The sequence below is a fragment of the Salvia miltiorrhiza genome, chromosome 4 (genome assembly GCF_028751815.1).
Source record: "Salvia miltiorrhiza cultivar Shanhuang (shh) chromosome 4, IMPLAD_Smil_shh, whole genome shotgun sequence".
Taxonomy (NCBI): domain Eukaryota; kingdom Viridiplantae; phylum Streptophyta; class Magnoliopsida; order Lamiales; family Lamiaceae; genus Salvia; species Salvia miltiorrhiza.
The window spans coordinates 732,702-750,486 of NC_080390.1; the positions used below are offsets into that span (position 1 = coordinate 732,702).

At 34.6% G+C, this 17,785-nt stretch overlaps 3 protein-coding genes across 9 annotated transcripts; all 3 read right to left on the minus strand.

Moving 5' to 3' along the window:
• Nucleotides 1–193: 193 nt before the first annotated feature.
• Nucleotides 194–1,371, minus strand: LOC131022010 (root meristem growth factor 10-like). The gene is made up of 2 exons (XM_057951357.1): nucleotides 972–1,371; nucleotides 194–871 (listed from the first exon to the last, which is right to left on the minus strand). Exons 1-2 carry the CDS (start codon nucleotides 1,068–1,070, stop codon nucleotides 662–664), a joined length of 309 nt encoding a protein of 102 aa, XP_057807340.1. The 5' UTR covers nucleotides 1,071–1,371; the 3' UTR covers nucleotides 194–661.
• Nucleotides 1,372–2,490: 1,119 nt separating this feature from the next.
• Nucleotides 2,491–6,479, minus strand: LOC131022011 (VIN3-like protein 1). Of its 5 annotated transcripts, none has more exons than XM_057951359.1 (5): nucleotides 6,184–6,479; nucleotides 4,737–5,213; nucleotides 4,120–4,430; nucleotides 2,934–4,037; nucleotides 2,491–2,834 (listed from the first exon to the last, which is right to left on the minus strand). In XM_057951359.1, the coding sequence occupies exons 2-5, from the start codon at nucleotides 5,195–5,197 to the stop codon at nucleotides 2,821–2,823; spliced, it is 1,890 nt and encodes a 629-aa protein (XP_057807342.1). In that variant the 5' UTR covers nucleotides 5,198–5,213; nucleotides 6,184–6,479; the 3' UTR covers nucleotides 2,491–2,820. The 5 variants fall into 5 exon arrangements, with proteins under 5 accessions (XP_057807342.1, XP_057807345.1, XP_057807346.1 ...); XM_057951362.1 differs by having other exon boundaries at nucleotides 2,937–4,037; nucleotides 6,184–6,383; XM_057951363.1 differs by having other exon boundaries at nucleotides 2,937–4,037; nucleotides 4,737–5,350; nucleotides 6,184–6,349.
• A 1,307-nt stretch (nucleotides 6,480–7,786) lies between these two features.
• Nucleotides 7,787–11,953, minus strand: LOC131022012 (VIN3-like protein 1). 3 transcript variants are annotated; one of them, XM_057951366.1, is made up of 5 exons: nucleotides 11,753–11,953; nucleotides 10,121–10,726; nucleotides 9,512–9,822; nucleotides 8,325–9,428; nucleotides 7,787–8,226 (listed from the first exon to the last, which is right to left on the minus strand). In XM_057951366.1, exons 2-5 carry the CDS (start codon nucleotides 10,579–10,581, stop codon nucleotides 8,213–8,215), a joined length of 1,890 nt encoding a protein of 629 aa, XP_057807349.1. In that variant the 5' UTR covers nucleotides 10,582–10,726; nucleotides 11,753–11,953; the 3' UTR covers nucleotides 7,787–8,212. The 3 variants fall into 3 exon arrangements, with proteins under 3 accessions (XP_057807349.1, XP_057807347.1, XP_057807348.1); XM_057951364.1 differs by having other exon boundaries at nucleotides 7,787–9,428; nucleotides 11,753–11,949; XM_057951365.1 differs by lacking the exon at nucleotides 7,787–8,226 and having other exon boundaries at nucleotides 8,234–9,428; nucleotides 10,121–10,597; nucleotides 11,753–11,942.
• Nucleotides 11,954–17,785: the final 5,832 nt, after the last annotated feature.

Below are 17,785 nucleotides of genomic sequence, written 5' to 3' on the forward strand. Positions count from 1 at the left end.
CACCAATTTTCAACATTAATTTGCTTTTTCTTATTTATGAAGAACAAATTAACCAAATGTCAATATATAGTAAATTAAGGTTTTTCCTTCTGCTAATTAATTAGATTTCTTCTAGTTGAATATATGAATATGCAAGTAAATATTATCGACATTCACCAATCTAAAAATTCAAATGATACGCTGCATACTATTAATTAAACTAAAACTCCATATCTTGAATCAACTCTAATTATGAGGATTGCAAAATGTGCATGAATTCATCCTCAAAAACGTTCTCAAATATACATAAGTAGCTAGGCATGATAATTAGGGCAATATCATGGCAATTTCTAGTATCCTTTTAATATATATATATATATGTGATAATATATCAAGATACGTGCCCTAATGTTAACATAACCCTAGCTAGGGCACTCAAAGTGTGGATCCAAATTAACTAGCTTTTACAAATATAAACGAAGCAAAAAAAAAACACAAACATGCACAAGATGTTTGGGCACTCCAAAAAAAAATCCACTAGTGACATGAGGCTTAATAGCTATTACGTGTGTCATAAAAAATAGTGAGATTTGATGATGTAGCTAATCAGTAATAGTTACACGAATATTAGCTACCAAGTCTCATGTCACTGATAGAAACTTTTTTTATAACGCGGGGAATTTTAGTTGTGGACAGGAGGATGCGTTTTGGGCGGTAAATAGTCCAAGTTAAACCCCGGCTCCGCCTCCCCTTTCTTCCGGTGAGGCACCTTCCACCGCTCCGATGCTACCTTCCCTCCATCAACCTCAAGATCATGATCAAGATCATCACCTTCCTTCACATTGTGCATTGAAACCCTAGCATGATCCGGATTCAACTTCTCATCACTTTCCTGAGAATGACAACACAATCCATCAATAACATAGCTAGATTAAATCACTAATTAGATCATATATGCAACTAAAATCGAGTAATATATTTAACTAATTGACCTTGTTGATTGAGTGGTGATCAGCAACGACTCCTAGAGCTGGAGCACCACATGAAAACCCTAGAAAGAGTAGAAGTAGCATAGAAAATACAATTGACATTTGAAGCAAGTAGGTTAGATTCAAACAAGAAATAGGGGCATGCACAAAATGATCTTCATGAAGCAACGTGAATGTAAATAGGATTATTGAGTTTTGTTAGATGAGGTATATTTGAAGAGGGAGATGGGGAAAGAGATATAGAGAGTGGCTGTGAAGAACAAGAGAAACACTAAAGCAAGAGCCTGTCTGATTTGTTCCAACCGAGGAGGGCCTTATTTCCTTGTCTTTGTGTGGAAGGGCATGTGCTTCCTGGTTTCTAGTTCTAGCTTTTCCCAAACAAAATTAACCCACCTTTATTTATTTTCATTGAAAATGTGCCATTTTTGTTGTAAGATTTGGGCAAAAAGTGGGAACCCTTTCCCAATTAAGACGCCCCTCGATGCTCCTTGGTTAATGGGATCAATTTATTAAAATTTTATAACAAGTCAAAGTTAGAGAGAGTGGTGAAGCCATGCAGAGAGGGAGAAATAGAAGAAGAGACAGGTATGGAGAGCGACTGACACAGTATGATCTTCCAAGAATACGTTTTCTTCTTATTTAGCGTATTTCTTTGATGAGAAAAGAATTTGTTTAGCGTATTTCTTTGATGGGAAAAGAATACAGAACGGGAATACGTTTCCTGGGGACCAGACCCCATGTATATAACTTCTCAACTTATTAATATTTATTATTTGGTCCCTCAACAAATAATAAATATAACATTTAACCTATACATGATATTATAGCATTTATTTACATTAATTATATGTATATATATTTGTCCAAGTGATGAGCAATATAGATTTGTGTGGGAAAGGAAATGGAAGTATAAATGTGGATGTTAGATTTGAGTGTGGGAATTGAAGGGAGCGACGGCGCGACAGTGACGTGTACCGAGGTGGCTATGGGATTTGTGAGATCATCCCACACTGTCAGCTTAAACCCCCGCATCTCCACACCCTAATCCCACCCTTGTCTCCTCTCTCTCTCTCTCCACAATATTAATGGATATACAATTTTATTTTTTTTGGATTAACATTTAGCACTAAATAAAAATTAAAGACAGCACCATGATGAACTTGAACTCAAGATCTTGATAAATGCCCGGTAGGGTCGGACAAGCGCAAAATCTATGTCGACAAAGTTCTACTAGTAGAGTACAAATCTAACATCACACAACACAAACACAAGCATAATGTTAGAATTTAGATTATATGTGCCGCCCCGTTCATAACGTCGTTGCCACTTTTGTCTTCCATTTATAATAATGGGATCAACAAACTTGACTCACAACAATACTCACTACTATTCACGACTTTCTTAACCCGTATTATCCACAGAGTGACAATGATATCGTGGACGAGGGAAGTGTAAAATTTCAAGAGAATTACAGGTAAGAACATAACAAGCCTTAGAGGGATATACGATAAAAAGACAAAAGTGCATAAATAATAGGCCAGGTCGCAAGCCCTTCAATTATAAAATTAAATAAAGAGAGAAAATTGAAGTCCCATTAGATGATCCTAGATTTAAATAGAATTTAGAACACCCTGAAAAATAAGCATATGTCTACAACAAAAATCATGCCTATAATTAATGGAATCTACATTCGCTAGTCAATAGAAGGCTTAGCTACTGAAAAAATCATCCCACAATGCGTGAGATTCTTCCTCAAACAATAGGCAGTCAGTGAAGGAATCAGGGATGGTGTTCTTATCTGCTAGCTTAATAGACCGTCGCTCTAACGAACGAACAATTGCGCCGTGTTGACTCAGCAAGAAACGCCTGCACGGAAAAACCAACGAAAATGGTCATGTTTAATCTATCACAAGAATGATATATCGCATCTCAATATAGACAAGAAAATTTAATGCCAAAACTCACTACAGGATCCAATTTGTGGCCTCTTGCTGGATATATCTGAAAATGAGTCAACCAACTGTCCTGCCAAACTACTCGGATCGTCAATCAAAGTCTGTATAAAGGTGTTTAACACTCTGCGTTCCTGCTCCGTGGATCGTAGACTGAACCACGTCAGCAACTTCAATCTAAAATCCTTCTTAATATGGCCCTCGCACTCCAGCCAGCGGATGATCTTTACACAGTATTCAAAGTTCTCATCCAAGCATAGATCGTTCTGAACTTGGAACGGGGACCCATTCGTTAGAGTACTATCAGAATCCTGGGCCTCTCTATTGCCACTATGTCGCCTGTTCTGGCAACCAACCAACTTGGAATCAGCGGGTACTTCTCCACATTTTCTATGTATGCCGTGAGAAATAGCATCATCTGCCTCAACTGCTTGACCCAGTGTGCACCCGTTTTCTTCTTCTCTAGATGACTCAAGAGGAGGTGTGAACTCCTCGTTCAGATCAGGCACAGAAGCAACATTCAAGTCAAGTTGACGTGCAACAGAAGGTTGCCTGTCTTGCGGAGTTTCTACATTAACTATGTCACGATCATTAACACATCTATTCACATGTAAACCATAAAATGACTCCAAATAGCCTTGATGCTGCAGCCAAGCAAGCTTCAATATTCTTCCAAGATCTCGAACCTTGAATCCTAAGTCTAGTTCTATTTCTTCAGTCCTGTGATTTTGCTTCGCACTAGAACTCTCTCCATGTGAGGAAGCATCCACTTCAGGTCTTTCAGCACTAGAATATTGGTTCTTGTGAATAAGTTCTACACTCTTCGTAAAGCACTTCGTTTCAGAGTGCCCAAAGTCACCAGCATCTGTATAAGATATGATCCTGAATGAATACTCTGTGCAAGGCTGCAGATTGGATATCCAGATCCTCCTCTGGTCTCTTGGAAAGACAAAAGCAGGCTCTTTAGAGTAAACCTCTTCTCTTTTCTTGCAATACCAGAGTTTGTAGCCCTTAATATCTTTGTTGGATGCAGTTGATAGTTCAATCAACAAAAGTATAACTGAGGAACATGTCACTTCCTCAAACAGGAATTTGCAAGCTGCAGGAAGTGAACCCTCTGCCAAAGCAAGGAAGAAAGAGGTTGTAAGCACTTGGCAACATCATCTCGTAAAGGAAGTACCAAGAGATTAAAGTATTACCAACAAAATTGATGGCTGCAGTAGACTTTGAGGCCATCAGTTTGTCAGCTTTTTCAACAGCAAGAGAGCAGAGCCTCTGCACCTCAGCAGCTACAGAGAGTCTACTTACAATGCCCCTAGCCATTTTTGCTGAAACTCCATTGACTGGGCCAACCTCTGTTTCTATCTTGGATTTGGCATCTCTAACAATATCATGGAGTTCATTGAATCTAGAAGTCCCATCCAGGAGCCTGAAACTTAAAAATATCCGATAGCATAGGATATCAACACGACGAGCATCCTTAGCTATACTCAGCTGCTTTTTCCAGCATCTGCAGAAATAAATACAAAGTTAGGAAGAGGCTCGCTAAATAAACAAATTTATGCTCGCTCTCTTTTGTAAACCTGTTCAACCCTTCAAATTTAGAATTAGCATGCAATTGTCTTACGAACAAGACCATCTAAGAACTAAAAGTGCAAATTTCAAGAATTTTAACTTCCCCAATTGTTATGGACTAATTTCTGGCTGCATCCAGGACCACTCGTGAAACTAAGACAGTAGAATTGGGAAAAGGAAAAGGAATGGTGTGTGTGGAGGTCAGCCAATGAAAAAATAATGGTTGAGGCAAACAACTTACCCAAGTATCCCCGAAACTTTGCCACACGAAGCACAACAATAACTTCCATCCAACTGCATCAATGGCCCCAGGTCAACAACCCCAACCTTACCACGTTGGAGGGCACATTCAATGTGGCACGACAAACCACATGAGTCTCCTAGACCTAAATCAGATACACATTCCAACCAAAGACTCGGGTCCTTGTTATCATCAAATAAATGGCAAATGCAACAAGAGCACCTCCTACAAAATGTGTCATCTATGGAAAGAGTGGCTCGACATGCAGAATTTTTGCAGGTCCACGAATTAGAAGATTTGAAATCAGCACAGTGGTCAGGACTCGGTGGAATTCGAACAGGGTTTTCCCCCTTCCTTTGCCTTTTAGATTGCTGAATTTGATCCTTGGGACTTGAAGATGCTCTCTTGAATTCATACGTCTTTGATGCTTTTCTACAAGCTTTCATTAGTGGTTCAGCCATGCTGCTCTCTGCGAATCTGTTATAGCTGCTCAATGTTAGAAATTGTTCAAAATTTCAAATAGGATAATCAGCGGATCAGATTTCAGGAATCCTTAAGTCTTTCTTCGAATCTTGAAGCATGTGCAAAGTGTTAATTGTCCGCAACTTGCTTCACTACATGAAGATATTGAGTTACACAGAATAAAGAACTTAAAATGTGGCGGAATAAATGGCACTGACAAACAGTAGAAAGTGAGAAGAAAACAGGACAGGAGGTCGACTATCGCAATCCAAATGGAGGATAGATACAACAAACTGGAAGATATACGACAAAAATCTATGCGTAGGCAATTATATCTGCATGCATGGCCTCATCACTCATTTCACTCTATACAGCAAACCGACAGAGAACTAGTGATCAGGATCCAGATTTATTATTGCATGCGGCATCAGTATAAACAAAATAAAAGTTAATCATTTGAATCAAATTTTAACTCAGACTATGCGCATTTTGATCTATTAGATTATCAGTTGATAGATGTGCAACAAAACACCTAAAACACCTTCACCCAATCAGTGTGTGTCCTCTCCACCCAACTGACCAAGAGCTCTACCAAATAATCTTTCAGCTACACTTACCAGCTGGCGGCACTTGTTCTCAAGTAATAAGACTCGAACAACAATTCAAATTTCGAACACTCTAAAATTCTATTCTTGGAAATAAACCGCAGCATTATCCAATTGCACATATGGAAAAACTACATTTGATCTCATGCTTTAAATAAAATATTCAATTATATAAAAATATAAATCAAGAGTAACTAAAGCAATGGAAATCAGACTAAACCAGCTCAAAATCTCTCTAAAGAGAGGGGGAGGATCAGCAATACAAATGCAGCTGGAAATTCAAGCTCGAGCAGCAAAAACATAACGAATGAAGTCATAAATAGGCTTAATTATCAAAAACAGGAACCCTAAGAAATTTATCAACATGAGCGAAATTCTACCTTCAGCAAGAATTAACCCATAATTGGGCGAGGGGATCTCGCCTAAAAATGCTGTGACGCCAAAATCCCTCAAAAAAAATGGTGAGATACGACGGCCCTGTTCGATTCGAGGCTCGCAAAAGGCTCAATTTTTTTGGAGGAATTTATCAGCGTCTGTATTTATGCGAAATTGAGTGAAGGATAAAAGATGGGCCACACTGGCCCCAAATTTAATCGGGTCGGGTTAGCATTTTAAACAAGTAAATATCACCACCAACTTTTTCACCAATAATTACACTAATCAAGTTAGTAAAATTATCTTATTCTAAAATTATCTTATTCGATATCCATAATAAATATAGTTGTAGTGGGTGGGTTAAGTCCCTATCATAATTTTTTTTAAATAGTTCCTACGTAGTTTTATAGTCTTATCATTAAATTATACTTTATGTGGCCATTGTACATGTGTGTTTTCCTTCTATAAAAAACTAAAAATCCTTATTAATCCATGGAATATTGAATTCTGCGTCTTTACCGGAGAATTATTACTATAAATGAGCTATGCATATTTTTACGTAAAGACTGGTGTTTCATTGGCTATATTTGTACCCCGCAATTGAGGCAATGCCAAAATCAACGGTGGCGATGTGTGCCCATGACCTTGACCGTGCGGGGGCGGCCCTCAGCTACCGTGGACCGTAGTTAGCCGTCGCAAGTTTGAGAGATTGCGTCCGGGCGGTGGCGGCAAGGAGAGAGGCGAGCAGCGCGCGGTGTCGTTGCTTGGATAGTGGCGAAGGCAAGGTGACGCGGCGATTCCCGGAGACCTCGAGTCGATGGCGATGTGGTGCTCATCATTTTACAAGTACTAATCCAAGTTAAATTGTATGCATTTGAGAAGATGTTATAAGTGATAATACTCCCATTCAAGCTAATGTACAGAGAGATCCCAATACGAATATCCAACAAATCCAGTTATTATAAGCCATACATACATATACATATACAGAGAGAATAATGGAGAATGCATGCAAATAAGTCGAATCAGTCAATAATTTTTTCGAATAAATCATCAGACATTTTCGCCTAGATTTAAATCCTAAAGGGAGCGAGATTTTCACCATAGTAAATAGATACGTCTGCCATGAATTATACTGATTTATTCGTTATTCTCCATTATCGTAACCTAAATCATTATCCATGGAACCACACCCTACATACATATATGTATGTGTGCAATCAATCTTATATTTTCTATGCGCATATAATCATGGGCAGAAGCTGCAGATTTCTTCACCACAGTCATGTATATCAATCATTCATTTCACAATTTTCATATATTCTAAAATCACAGATACGAAATTCATGAAATAAATCCATCCAATCAGGATGGTATTCCAGATCAGATCATAACTCGATTTCAGATAAAACCACAACAGAATATCACTAAACCGACGACCAAACATAAATGAGATCGCGAAGGGGACGCATCTCGTCATCTATCAAACCCAAATATTCCAAAATAACAATCAAAATCCACACGACATCAAAAAGTAAAAAATAATATCTCAACACAGTTAGAGCGACTCAATTATATCATATAGCAATAGGCAGGATAACCCATGGATGAACAACAACATTAATTTTCCATTCATATATAAATTTGATCAACGTAGAAACATACTTTGCCTTCCGTAGAATGCATTCTACAAAAGTGCATAAATAATAGGCCAGGTTGCAAGCCCTTCAATTATATAATTAAATAAAGAAAAAAAAATTGGAGGAATGCAGCAGTCACATTAGATGATCCTAGATTTAAATAGAATTTAGAACAACCTGAAAAATAAGCAGATGTCTACAACGAAAATAATGCCTATAATTAATGGAATCTACATTCGCTAGTCAATAGAAGGCTTAGCTACTGAAAAAATCATCCCACAATGCGTGAGATTCTTCCTCAAACAATAGGCAGTCAGTTAAGGAATCAGGGATGGTGTTCTTATCTGCTAGCTTAATAGACCGGAGATCTAACGAACAAGTGTTCCGAGTTGACTCAGCAAGAAACGCCTGTACAGAAAAACCAAAGAAAATACTCATGTTTAATCAATAACAAGAAGGATAATCACAACTCTATATAGCCAAGAAAATTCAATGCCAAAACTTACTACAGGATCCATTTTGTGGCCTTTTGCTGGATATATCTGAAAATGAGTCAACCAACTGTCCTGCCAAACTACTTGGATCATCAATCAAAGTCTGTATAAAGGTGTTTAACACTCTGCGTTCCTGCTCCGTGGATCGTAGACTGAACCAAGTCAGCAACTTCAATCTAAAATCCTTCTTAATATGGCCCTCGCACTCCAGCCAGCGGATGATCTTTACACAGTATTCAAAGTTCTCATCCAAGCATAGATCGTTCTGAACTTGGAACGGGGACCCATTTGTCAGAGTACTATCAGAATCCTGTGTCTCTCTATTGCCACTATGTCGCCTGTTCTGGCAACCAGCTAACTTGGAATCAGCGGGTACTTCTCCACATTTTCTATGTATGCCGTGAGAAATAGCATCATCTGCCTCAACTGCTTGACCCAATGTGCACCCATTTTCTTCTTCTCTAGATGACTCAAGAGGAGGTGTGAACTCCTCGTTCAGATCAGGCACAGAAGCAACATTCAAGTCAAGTTGACGTGCAACAGAAGGTGGCCTGTCTTGCTGACGTTCTACCTTAACTATTTCATGATCATTAACACATTTATTCACATGTAAACCATAAAATGACTCCAAATAGCCTTGATGCTGCAGCCAAGCAAGCTTCAAGATTCTTCCAAGATCTCGAACCTTGAATCCTGAGTCTAGTTCTATTTCTTCAGTCCTGTGATTTTTCTTCGCACTAGAACTCTCTCCATGTGAGGACGCATCCACTTCAGGTCTTTCAGCACTAGAATATTGATTCTTGTGAATAAGTTCTACACTCTTTGTAAAGCACTTCGTTTCAGAGTGTCCAAAGTCACCAGCTTCTGTATAAGATATGATCCTGAATGAATACTCTGTGCAAGGCTGCAGATTGGATATCCAGATCCTCCTCTGGTCTCTTGGAAAGACAAAAACAGGCTCTTTAGAGTAAACCTCTTCCCTTTTCTTGCAATACCAGAGTTTGTAGCCCTTAATATCTTTGTTGGATGCAGTTGATAGTTCAATCAACAAAAGTATAACTGAGGAACATGTCACTTCCTCAAACAGGAATTTGCAAGCTGCAGGAAGTGAACCCTCTGCCAAAGCAAGGAAGAAAGAGGTTGTAAGCACTTGGCAACATGATCTTGTAAAGGAAAGTACCAAGAGATTAAAGTATTACCAACAAAATTGATGGCTGCAGTAGACTTTGAGGCCATCAGTATGTCAGCTTTTTCAACAGCAAGAGAGCAGAGCCTCTGCACCTCAGCAGCTGCAGAGAGTCTACTTACAATGCCCCTAGCCATTTTTGCTGAAACTCCATTGACTGGGCCAACCTCTGTTTCTAACTTGGATTTGGCATCTCTAACAATCTCATGGAGTTCATTGAATCTAGAAGTCCCATCCAGGAGCCTGAAACTTAAAAATATCCGATAGCATAGGATATCAACACGACGAGCATCCTTAGCTATACTCAGCTGCTTTTTCCAGCATCTGCAGAAATAAATACAAAGTTAGGAAGAGTACGAGGCTCGCTAAATAAACAAATTTATGCTCACTCTCTTTTGTAAACCTGTTCAACCCTTCAAATTTAGAATTAGCATGCAATTGTCTTACGAACAAGACCCATCTAAGAACTAAAAGTGCAAATTTCAAGAATTTTAACTTCCCAATTGTTATGGACTAATTTCTGGCTGCATGCAGGACCACTCGTGAAACTAATGAAAGGAAAAGCAACGGTGCATGTGGAGGTCAGCCAATGAAAGAATAATGGTAGAGGCAAACAACTTACCCAAGTATCCCCGAAACTTTGCCACATGAAGCACAACAATAGCTTCCATCCAACTGCATCAATGGCCCCAGGTCAACAACCCCAACCTTACCACGTTGGAGAGCACATTCAATGTGGCACGACAAACCACATGAGTCTCCTAGACCTAAATCAGATACACATTCCAACCAAAGACTCGGGTCCTTGTTATCATCAAATAAATGGCAAATGCAACAAGAACACCTCCTACAAAATGTGTCATCTATGGAAAGAGTGGCTCGACATGCAGAATTTTTGCAGGTCCACGAATTAGAAGATTTGAAATCAGTACACTGGTCAGGACTCGGTGCAATTCGAACAGGGTTTTCACCCTTCCTAGGCCTTTTAGATTGCTGAATTTGATCCTTGGGACTTGAAGATGTTCTCTTGAATTCACATGTCTTTGATGCTTTTCTACAAGCTTTCATTAGTGGTTCGGCCATGCTGCACCCTGTGAATCTGATATAGCTGCTCAATGTTAGAAGCTATTCAGATAAGATAATCACCGGACCAGATTTCAGCAATCCTCAAGTCTTTCCTCGAATCTTGAAGCATGTTCAAAGTGTAAATTGTCAGCAACTTGCGTCACTGCATGAAGATATTGAGTTACATCAGAATAAATAATGTAGAATGCGACGGAATAAATGGCACTGACAGACAGTAGAAACTGAGAAGAAAACAGGAGGTCGACTATCACAATCCAAATGGAGGATGGATACAACAAACTAGGCAATTATATCTGCATGCCTGGCTTCGTCACTCATTACACGCTATATACTCCCTCCGTCCACCAATTCAAGGCCTACTTGCCTTTTTGGGACGTCCACAAAAACAAGGTCAACCTATTTTTGGTAAGTTTTTATTCATTATTTAATCAAAAAAGTCAAAGATTCTTTACAAAAAAGTGGGACCCTTTCTCCACTCAACTAATAAAAATACACTTTTTTCTTAAAACCCGTGTTTTTTCATAGAGGCCTTTAATTGGTGGACGGAGGGAGTAGCAAACTGACACAGAACTAGTGATCAGGATCCGGATTTATTATTGCATGCGGTATCATTATAAACAAGATAAAGTTAATCATTTGAATCAAATTTAACTCAGACTATGAGCGGTTTGATCTAGGAGAAAAGTTTAGATTATCAGTTGAAAGATGTGCAACAAAACTCCCAAAACAACTTTACCCAATCAGTGTCTGTCCTCTCCAACAAAAAACTCTACCATATAATCTTTCAGCTATACTAACCAGCTGGCGCACTTGTTCTCAAGTAAGAAGACTCTCAAACAAACAATTCAAATTTCGAGCACTCTAAAATTCTATTCTTGGAAATAAACTGCAGCATTATCCGATTGCACATATGGCAAAACTATATTTGATCGCATGCTTTAAATAAAATATTCAATTACACAAAAATTTAAATCAAGAGTAACTAAAGCAATGGATATCAGATTAAACCAGCTCAAAATCTCTCGAACGAGAGGGGCAGGATCAAAAATAGAAATGCAGCTGCAAATTCAAGCTCAAGCAGCAAAAACATCACGAATGAAGTCATAAATAGGCTTAATTATCAAAAACAGGAACCCTAAGAAATTTATCAACATGAGCGAAATTCTACCTTCAGCAAGAATTAACTCATAATTGGGCGAGGGGATCTCGCCTAAAAATGCTGTGACGCCAAAATCCCTCAAAAATAATGGTGAGATTCGACGGCCCTGTTCGATTCGAGGCTCGCAAAAGGCTCAATTTTTTTGGAGGAATTTATCAGCGTCTGTATTTATGCGAAATTGCGTGAAAGATAACAGATGGGCACACAGGCCGCAAATTTAATCGGGTCGGGTTAGCAATTTAAACAAGTAAATATCACCAATAACTTTTGTACCAATAACTATTTCATTATAAATGACTAAAAAAATTTCGGCACAAGAATTAAGAAAATATGTAAATTAATTAAAAGGGACCTATATTTTTTAAAGAATTAAATTTTTCCATTTATAAAAATATTCAAATTATAGTGAAACAACTTAAAATTGAATACAGACCACTTTTAGTGGGACGGGAAAATATAACACAATTATCTTATGCCAAAAATTAAGAAAATGTGTAAATTAATTAAAAGTGATGGGACCTATATTTTTTAAGGAATTAAATTTTTCCATTTATAAAAATATGCAATTTATAGTGAAGCAGTCCAAAATTTAATACAGGTCACTTTTAGTGAGACGGGAAAAGTATAACACAATTATCTTATGCCAAATTCTCCCGTGACACTGAATATATACATGAGACGGGTCAAATCGAAATTGAGGCGTGGATCAAAAATAAAATCATGACATTTTTGAGAGAGGATTTAAATTTCACATCATAAACTTATAGTTATGTTGGAAGTTTATGTTTTAGTGGATTAATTTCTTGTTGTTAGATTATGTGCTCGAAATCAAATTTTTGAATGAGTGAATGAATTATAAGGAGCATCAATCAAACATGTATGAAAGTGTATATGTAAGATTGCGATTACTTTAATTGCAAAATTTTCATTAAAAAATGATAGATAAAAAAAGATGAGCATTATCATTTGGACATTTTCAACAATATTTTGTTCGGACGTTTTTCAGACTCTCAATCTATCTATTATATATAGCATTACATATTGAAGCCATTACAACAATTCTCTCTCCTAGGTGGCATCCTCATATTCTTCCATTCTTTTTTTTCTAAATTTCATATTTTATTCATTGTTAATTCTATTTTATATTTCTAATACTTATACTCTTACCATAATATTCACCCTAATGCAAGCACCTTTCATTTACTACACAATTAATGACAAATTTTCAATCAAATCATCTCTATATCTTTATTATACATTTTCGTTTATTCTTTTCTTTTCTTTTTCTAAATTTTATATTTTGCATTTATTTATTTTTAATTCCATATTATATTTATAATCATAATAATATTATTGTTATTCTTAACAATCATTTGCAATTACCACAATTTCCATTCTATCTATCTATCTATTAATTTTATATAACAATACACATTAGAGACACCACATTTATCCTCAATCATATATGAAATTATTGAAATTTTTTATTTTTAATTTTCTAAATCTTCCAATTTATACCTTTTAATCATAAATTTCAAAGTTTCTCTTTTATTTTCCTTCTATTCAATATGCCATTTTTGACGGTTACCAATCAATCAATACAATCCAACACAATAACTTTGTCATAGCACGATTGAAGACAATAAATTAAATATTAAATATAATTAATAATATTAATTACGGTTAATGACAAATTGACAATAATTTATCTTTTCCATTTTTATATTGCTTTGTGCCTATATATTTCAAATTTCTATAATAAAAAACTTCCACACTTGACTACATCTTTGACACCACAAATTTATAGAGCAGAGAGGCACAAGTTGAGATAACATTGCTTAAATTCAAGCTACACGTAAATATACCCAATATTGGTTATTGGACAAAGCAAAAATCATGAAGAATGGTTGATCAAAATATCTTGCACACACGTGAAGAAGAAGATTACTGATGTCAATCTAGCCCGAAACCCGTGGGCTGACCTGATTAACCCGTCATCCGAGAGGGTTAGGGTTGAATATTTTCAACCCGATAAAAGTTACAACCCGATTAGCCCGTAACCGAATAGCCCGCCACCCAATAGGGTCGACCCGACTAACCCGATGGGCTAGCCCGAAACCCAAGTACTTAACTTAGAATATTTAGATATAAAAATAAAAAAATGATAAAATATTATAAAGTCTCATCATTTCATTTTTCTTTATTTTTTAGATGCTTTGGTTCTGTGAGTTCAACTTATTGTTGGATATTTTATTATTTTTTCTTTAACAAAATTGAACATTTTATTGTTATCAACTTATTTTATATGTTATGTAATCTTGATGTTTTTTACAATATCTCATATTTTTGCATTTAATGCTTGCTATATAATTTATATCTTTGATTTGTATGTATATTTTATACATTATACATTAGATCATTAAAAATAACAAAATACAAATGATTATTTTATTTTTACACCTTTAAGCCGATTAGCCCGATGAGCTAGCCCGCGAAATCCAAACGTTTAGGGTTAGGGTTGGAGATTTATAACCCGAAAAAATCCCCAGCCCGCACCCGATTAACTCGGAACCCGATAGGGCTGGCCCGAACCCGGTGGATTGACCCGATTAACATCCCTAAATAAGATGCAACGACAACAAAGAAATAGAATTGAAGTCCTCATTTTAACTACATATTTTTTAATAATTGTTGTATGAATTCAACATGTTTACAACACATAATTAATTCACTAGAAATCGTAAAATAAGTTCAATCATCTACACAAATATTCAAAACAAAATATTCTATATATAAAATTAAAATTGTTTCAAATGCATATTATTCAAGCATAATTAATTCAATAACAAAATAGAATATAAAAAAAAATCATGTACACATATTTACATAATATGTATGATTTTATAGAATATTTACGAATCAAACCTAATACGACGTCGATGACATTCTAGACGATCAATTTCATAAAGAAGAATTCAATGTTGATTTCACTTCCAATTGTCGAGATTGGAATAGTGGCAGAAGAGAAACTTAAATTGAGTTTTATTGAGATGGACAATTTAACTTATTTAATAAATTGTTTGTGTTATTTTTTTATCTATTAATTTTTCTTACAACCATTCTTTATTCTATGTGGCACTCTAAAATGCTTAAATTTCTAATTTTTTAAATCCTTCATTTCATGCCTCTTAAATCCAAATAAAATATAAATAAAATACAATTATAAACCGTTACTTTTTATACATTTAATATCAATAACTATTTTCCTCAAATTTATCATAGAAAGTCATATGTTTATGTAATGCAATGTAATTAATGATTGGAACAAAAAGTAAGGCACTATATATTATTTTCAAAAATCTCTATACTCCTTTATTCTCATTTTTTTTTACAAGGCATGCCTCTTATCCCACATTGATTTCTAATCAAACTCAATCTTGACTAAAGCCTATATAAATACTTGTGTGTAGTATGTCATCCTTTATATATTTGCAGCGTCAATTTAATTTGGTCAATTAACTTTTAGTTGGCCAAATAAATAGTTATATTTTTATTAAAAATTAATTTAATTTATCTAATATTACTTTGGTCAATAAATAAATTTATTGAATAATGTGAGTCGATATATTGAAATAATGACGTAATAAACTGTATTTTTCTTATGTTATTTATATTATTAATTCTATAATCAACAGTGGCTTTACTATATTTTAACAAATGTAAAATCTATATAAAATTTAATTTATAACAATAAAATGATGCAATTTGAATCTCATATTGATTTATGATACTTTTTTAAGTTCATAACCTAAATGAAAGTATGTATTTTATGAATTTTTTATTAAACAAATTTTGAATCCCTGATCATTTTTTTTTCATACTACAAATTAAAAATGTCAATTAAATAATATATTTTGTAATCTTCTAACCAGAAAAAATGATGCAATTTGAATCTCACATAGTGTATATATATATATATATATATATATATATATATATATATATAAGTTTACATAAAGCAAATCAATATTTGTAAGCGTGTTCTATCGATGATAAGCATATTGAAATTTATATATAAGAAAAATTAAATTTATTAGTTCATTGTTAATATATGGACTTCTATTGTTTGACAAACTTAGTTATTGACTGAATTATTATTAATCAAATTAAATTAAAATTTTGATAAAAAAAATTATAATTATATGTTTGGACAACTAATTAATTAATTAGTCAAGTTATCTTATTGTAAAGAAGATGTTTAGTTGGCCAGTAAATAGTTATATTTAAAATAGATCAAATAAATGAGTGTTGGTATTTATTATACAATCAAATCAACCAACTACAATACGAATTAATTATTATTGATTTTTTTGAACTAAATATGTTACTTTGTTTAACTGGATTAACCAATAATCAGATTGAAAAATTCAATTATTTGATGTAGGTTCGAGGGAAATTCAATTTGGCGTAAATGTGGAAAGTTTAAATGTTAGTTATCCAACTCAATTTAAAAAAAATGACGAGTTTACCACAATACTAACATTGAGAAACCTAAAAATTTTAATTGCCTGTTAAACATAAGGTGATTTTATAAATACTAATATTTGTATATAAGATAAATTAAAATATAGTAAAACTTTGCTTAATATATTTAAAACTAATTCATCTTGATATGCCTGCATAAATTTTTTATTAATTCAACGTTGCAAAATTATATTTTATATTAAATTAATGACAATCAAATTGACCAATTGATTTGTAATCATTTCCACTAGGTATATGTTTTTTTTTTAATAGTTGTAGACAAGATGATTCTCAAAATTAACTTTTGATATTTAAAACTCCAGATGAGATCATGTTAAAAAGTTAGAGGTGGTCTATCAAGCTTCATACAAGATGTACTTAAAAGTCGATTTTGCTCCAAATAATATGATGCTCATAAGTTAGAAGTGGTTCGGGAAACTCCAAACGAGATGATGCTTATAACTAAATTTCGATCCTTTAAGCTTCAAATCAAATACTCAGTTGCGGTCTTCAAACTCCAAATGAGTGATACTTAGAACTCAGCTCTGATCTATCAAACTATGGACGAGATGATGTTTACAAATCAGTTTTAGTCTTTCAAGTTCCACACGAGATGATGCTCGCAAGTCAGTTATAGTCTTACGAGTATTTTGGCTCTAAACAATATGATGCTCACAAATTAGAAGTGGTTTGTCAAGCTCCAAACGAAATGATGCTCATAACCTAATTCCGACCTTTGAAGCTTCAAATGAGATAATGCTTACACTCAGCTCCGGTCATACAAATGTGCGATGCTTAGAACTCAGCTCCGGTCTATCGAATTATAGACGGGACGATGCTCACAAGTCGGTTATAATTTTCAAGCTCCACACAAAATGATGCTCACAAATTAGTTATGGTCTTACGAGCTCTAAATGAGATTCTGCTCATAAGTCAGGTTTTATTTTTCAAATTGAAGATGAGATGATACTCGTAAGTCAAATCTCATATAACAAGTTTCAGATGAGATAATGATATTTAAAGTTATAGACAAGATGATCTCAAAATCTTGTAAGGTTCGAATGAGACGATGTTCATATACAAGATGGATTTCCTATATACGATTAACAAAAAATACGATGTGTCAATCCTTCATCATATCCTATGTTAAATATACTTAAATATTTTCTTTTTATTTTTCTAAAATCTCCAACCTCACATTAATTTTTGGTGAAATTTTATTAAATAAAAATTTATATAAAAAGACGATCTATTTTAATTCTCAACAAAATATTAACATATAACTGATCAAAATTGTTGAGATTATTATAGCTTGAATTGTACCAACAATTTATTTTAGTCAAATAAAATTAAAATTTAAAAATAATTTATATAAATACCATTTCATACTCTATAATGAAAAATAATGTACAAAATTTCCCGTCGAAATTCGACGGGTTACACACTAGTAGTATATTAATTACAACATTAAAAAGGAAAAGATCGTTGAAGCTTCTTGATTTGTTTCAAGAAGCTTTA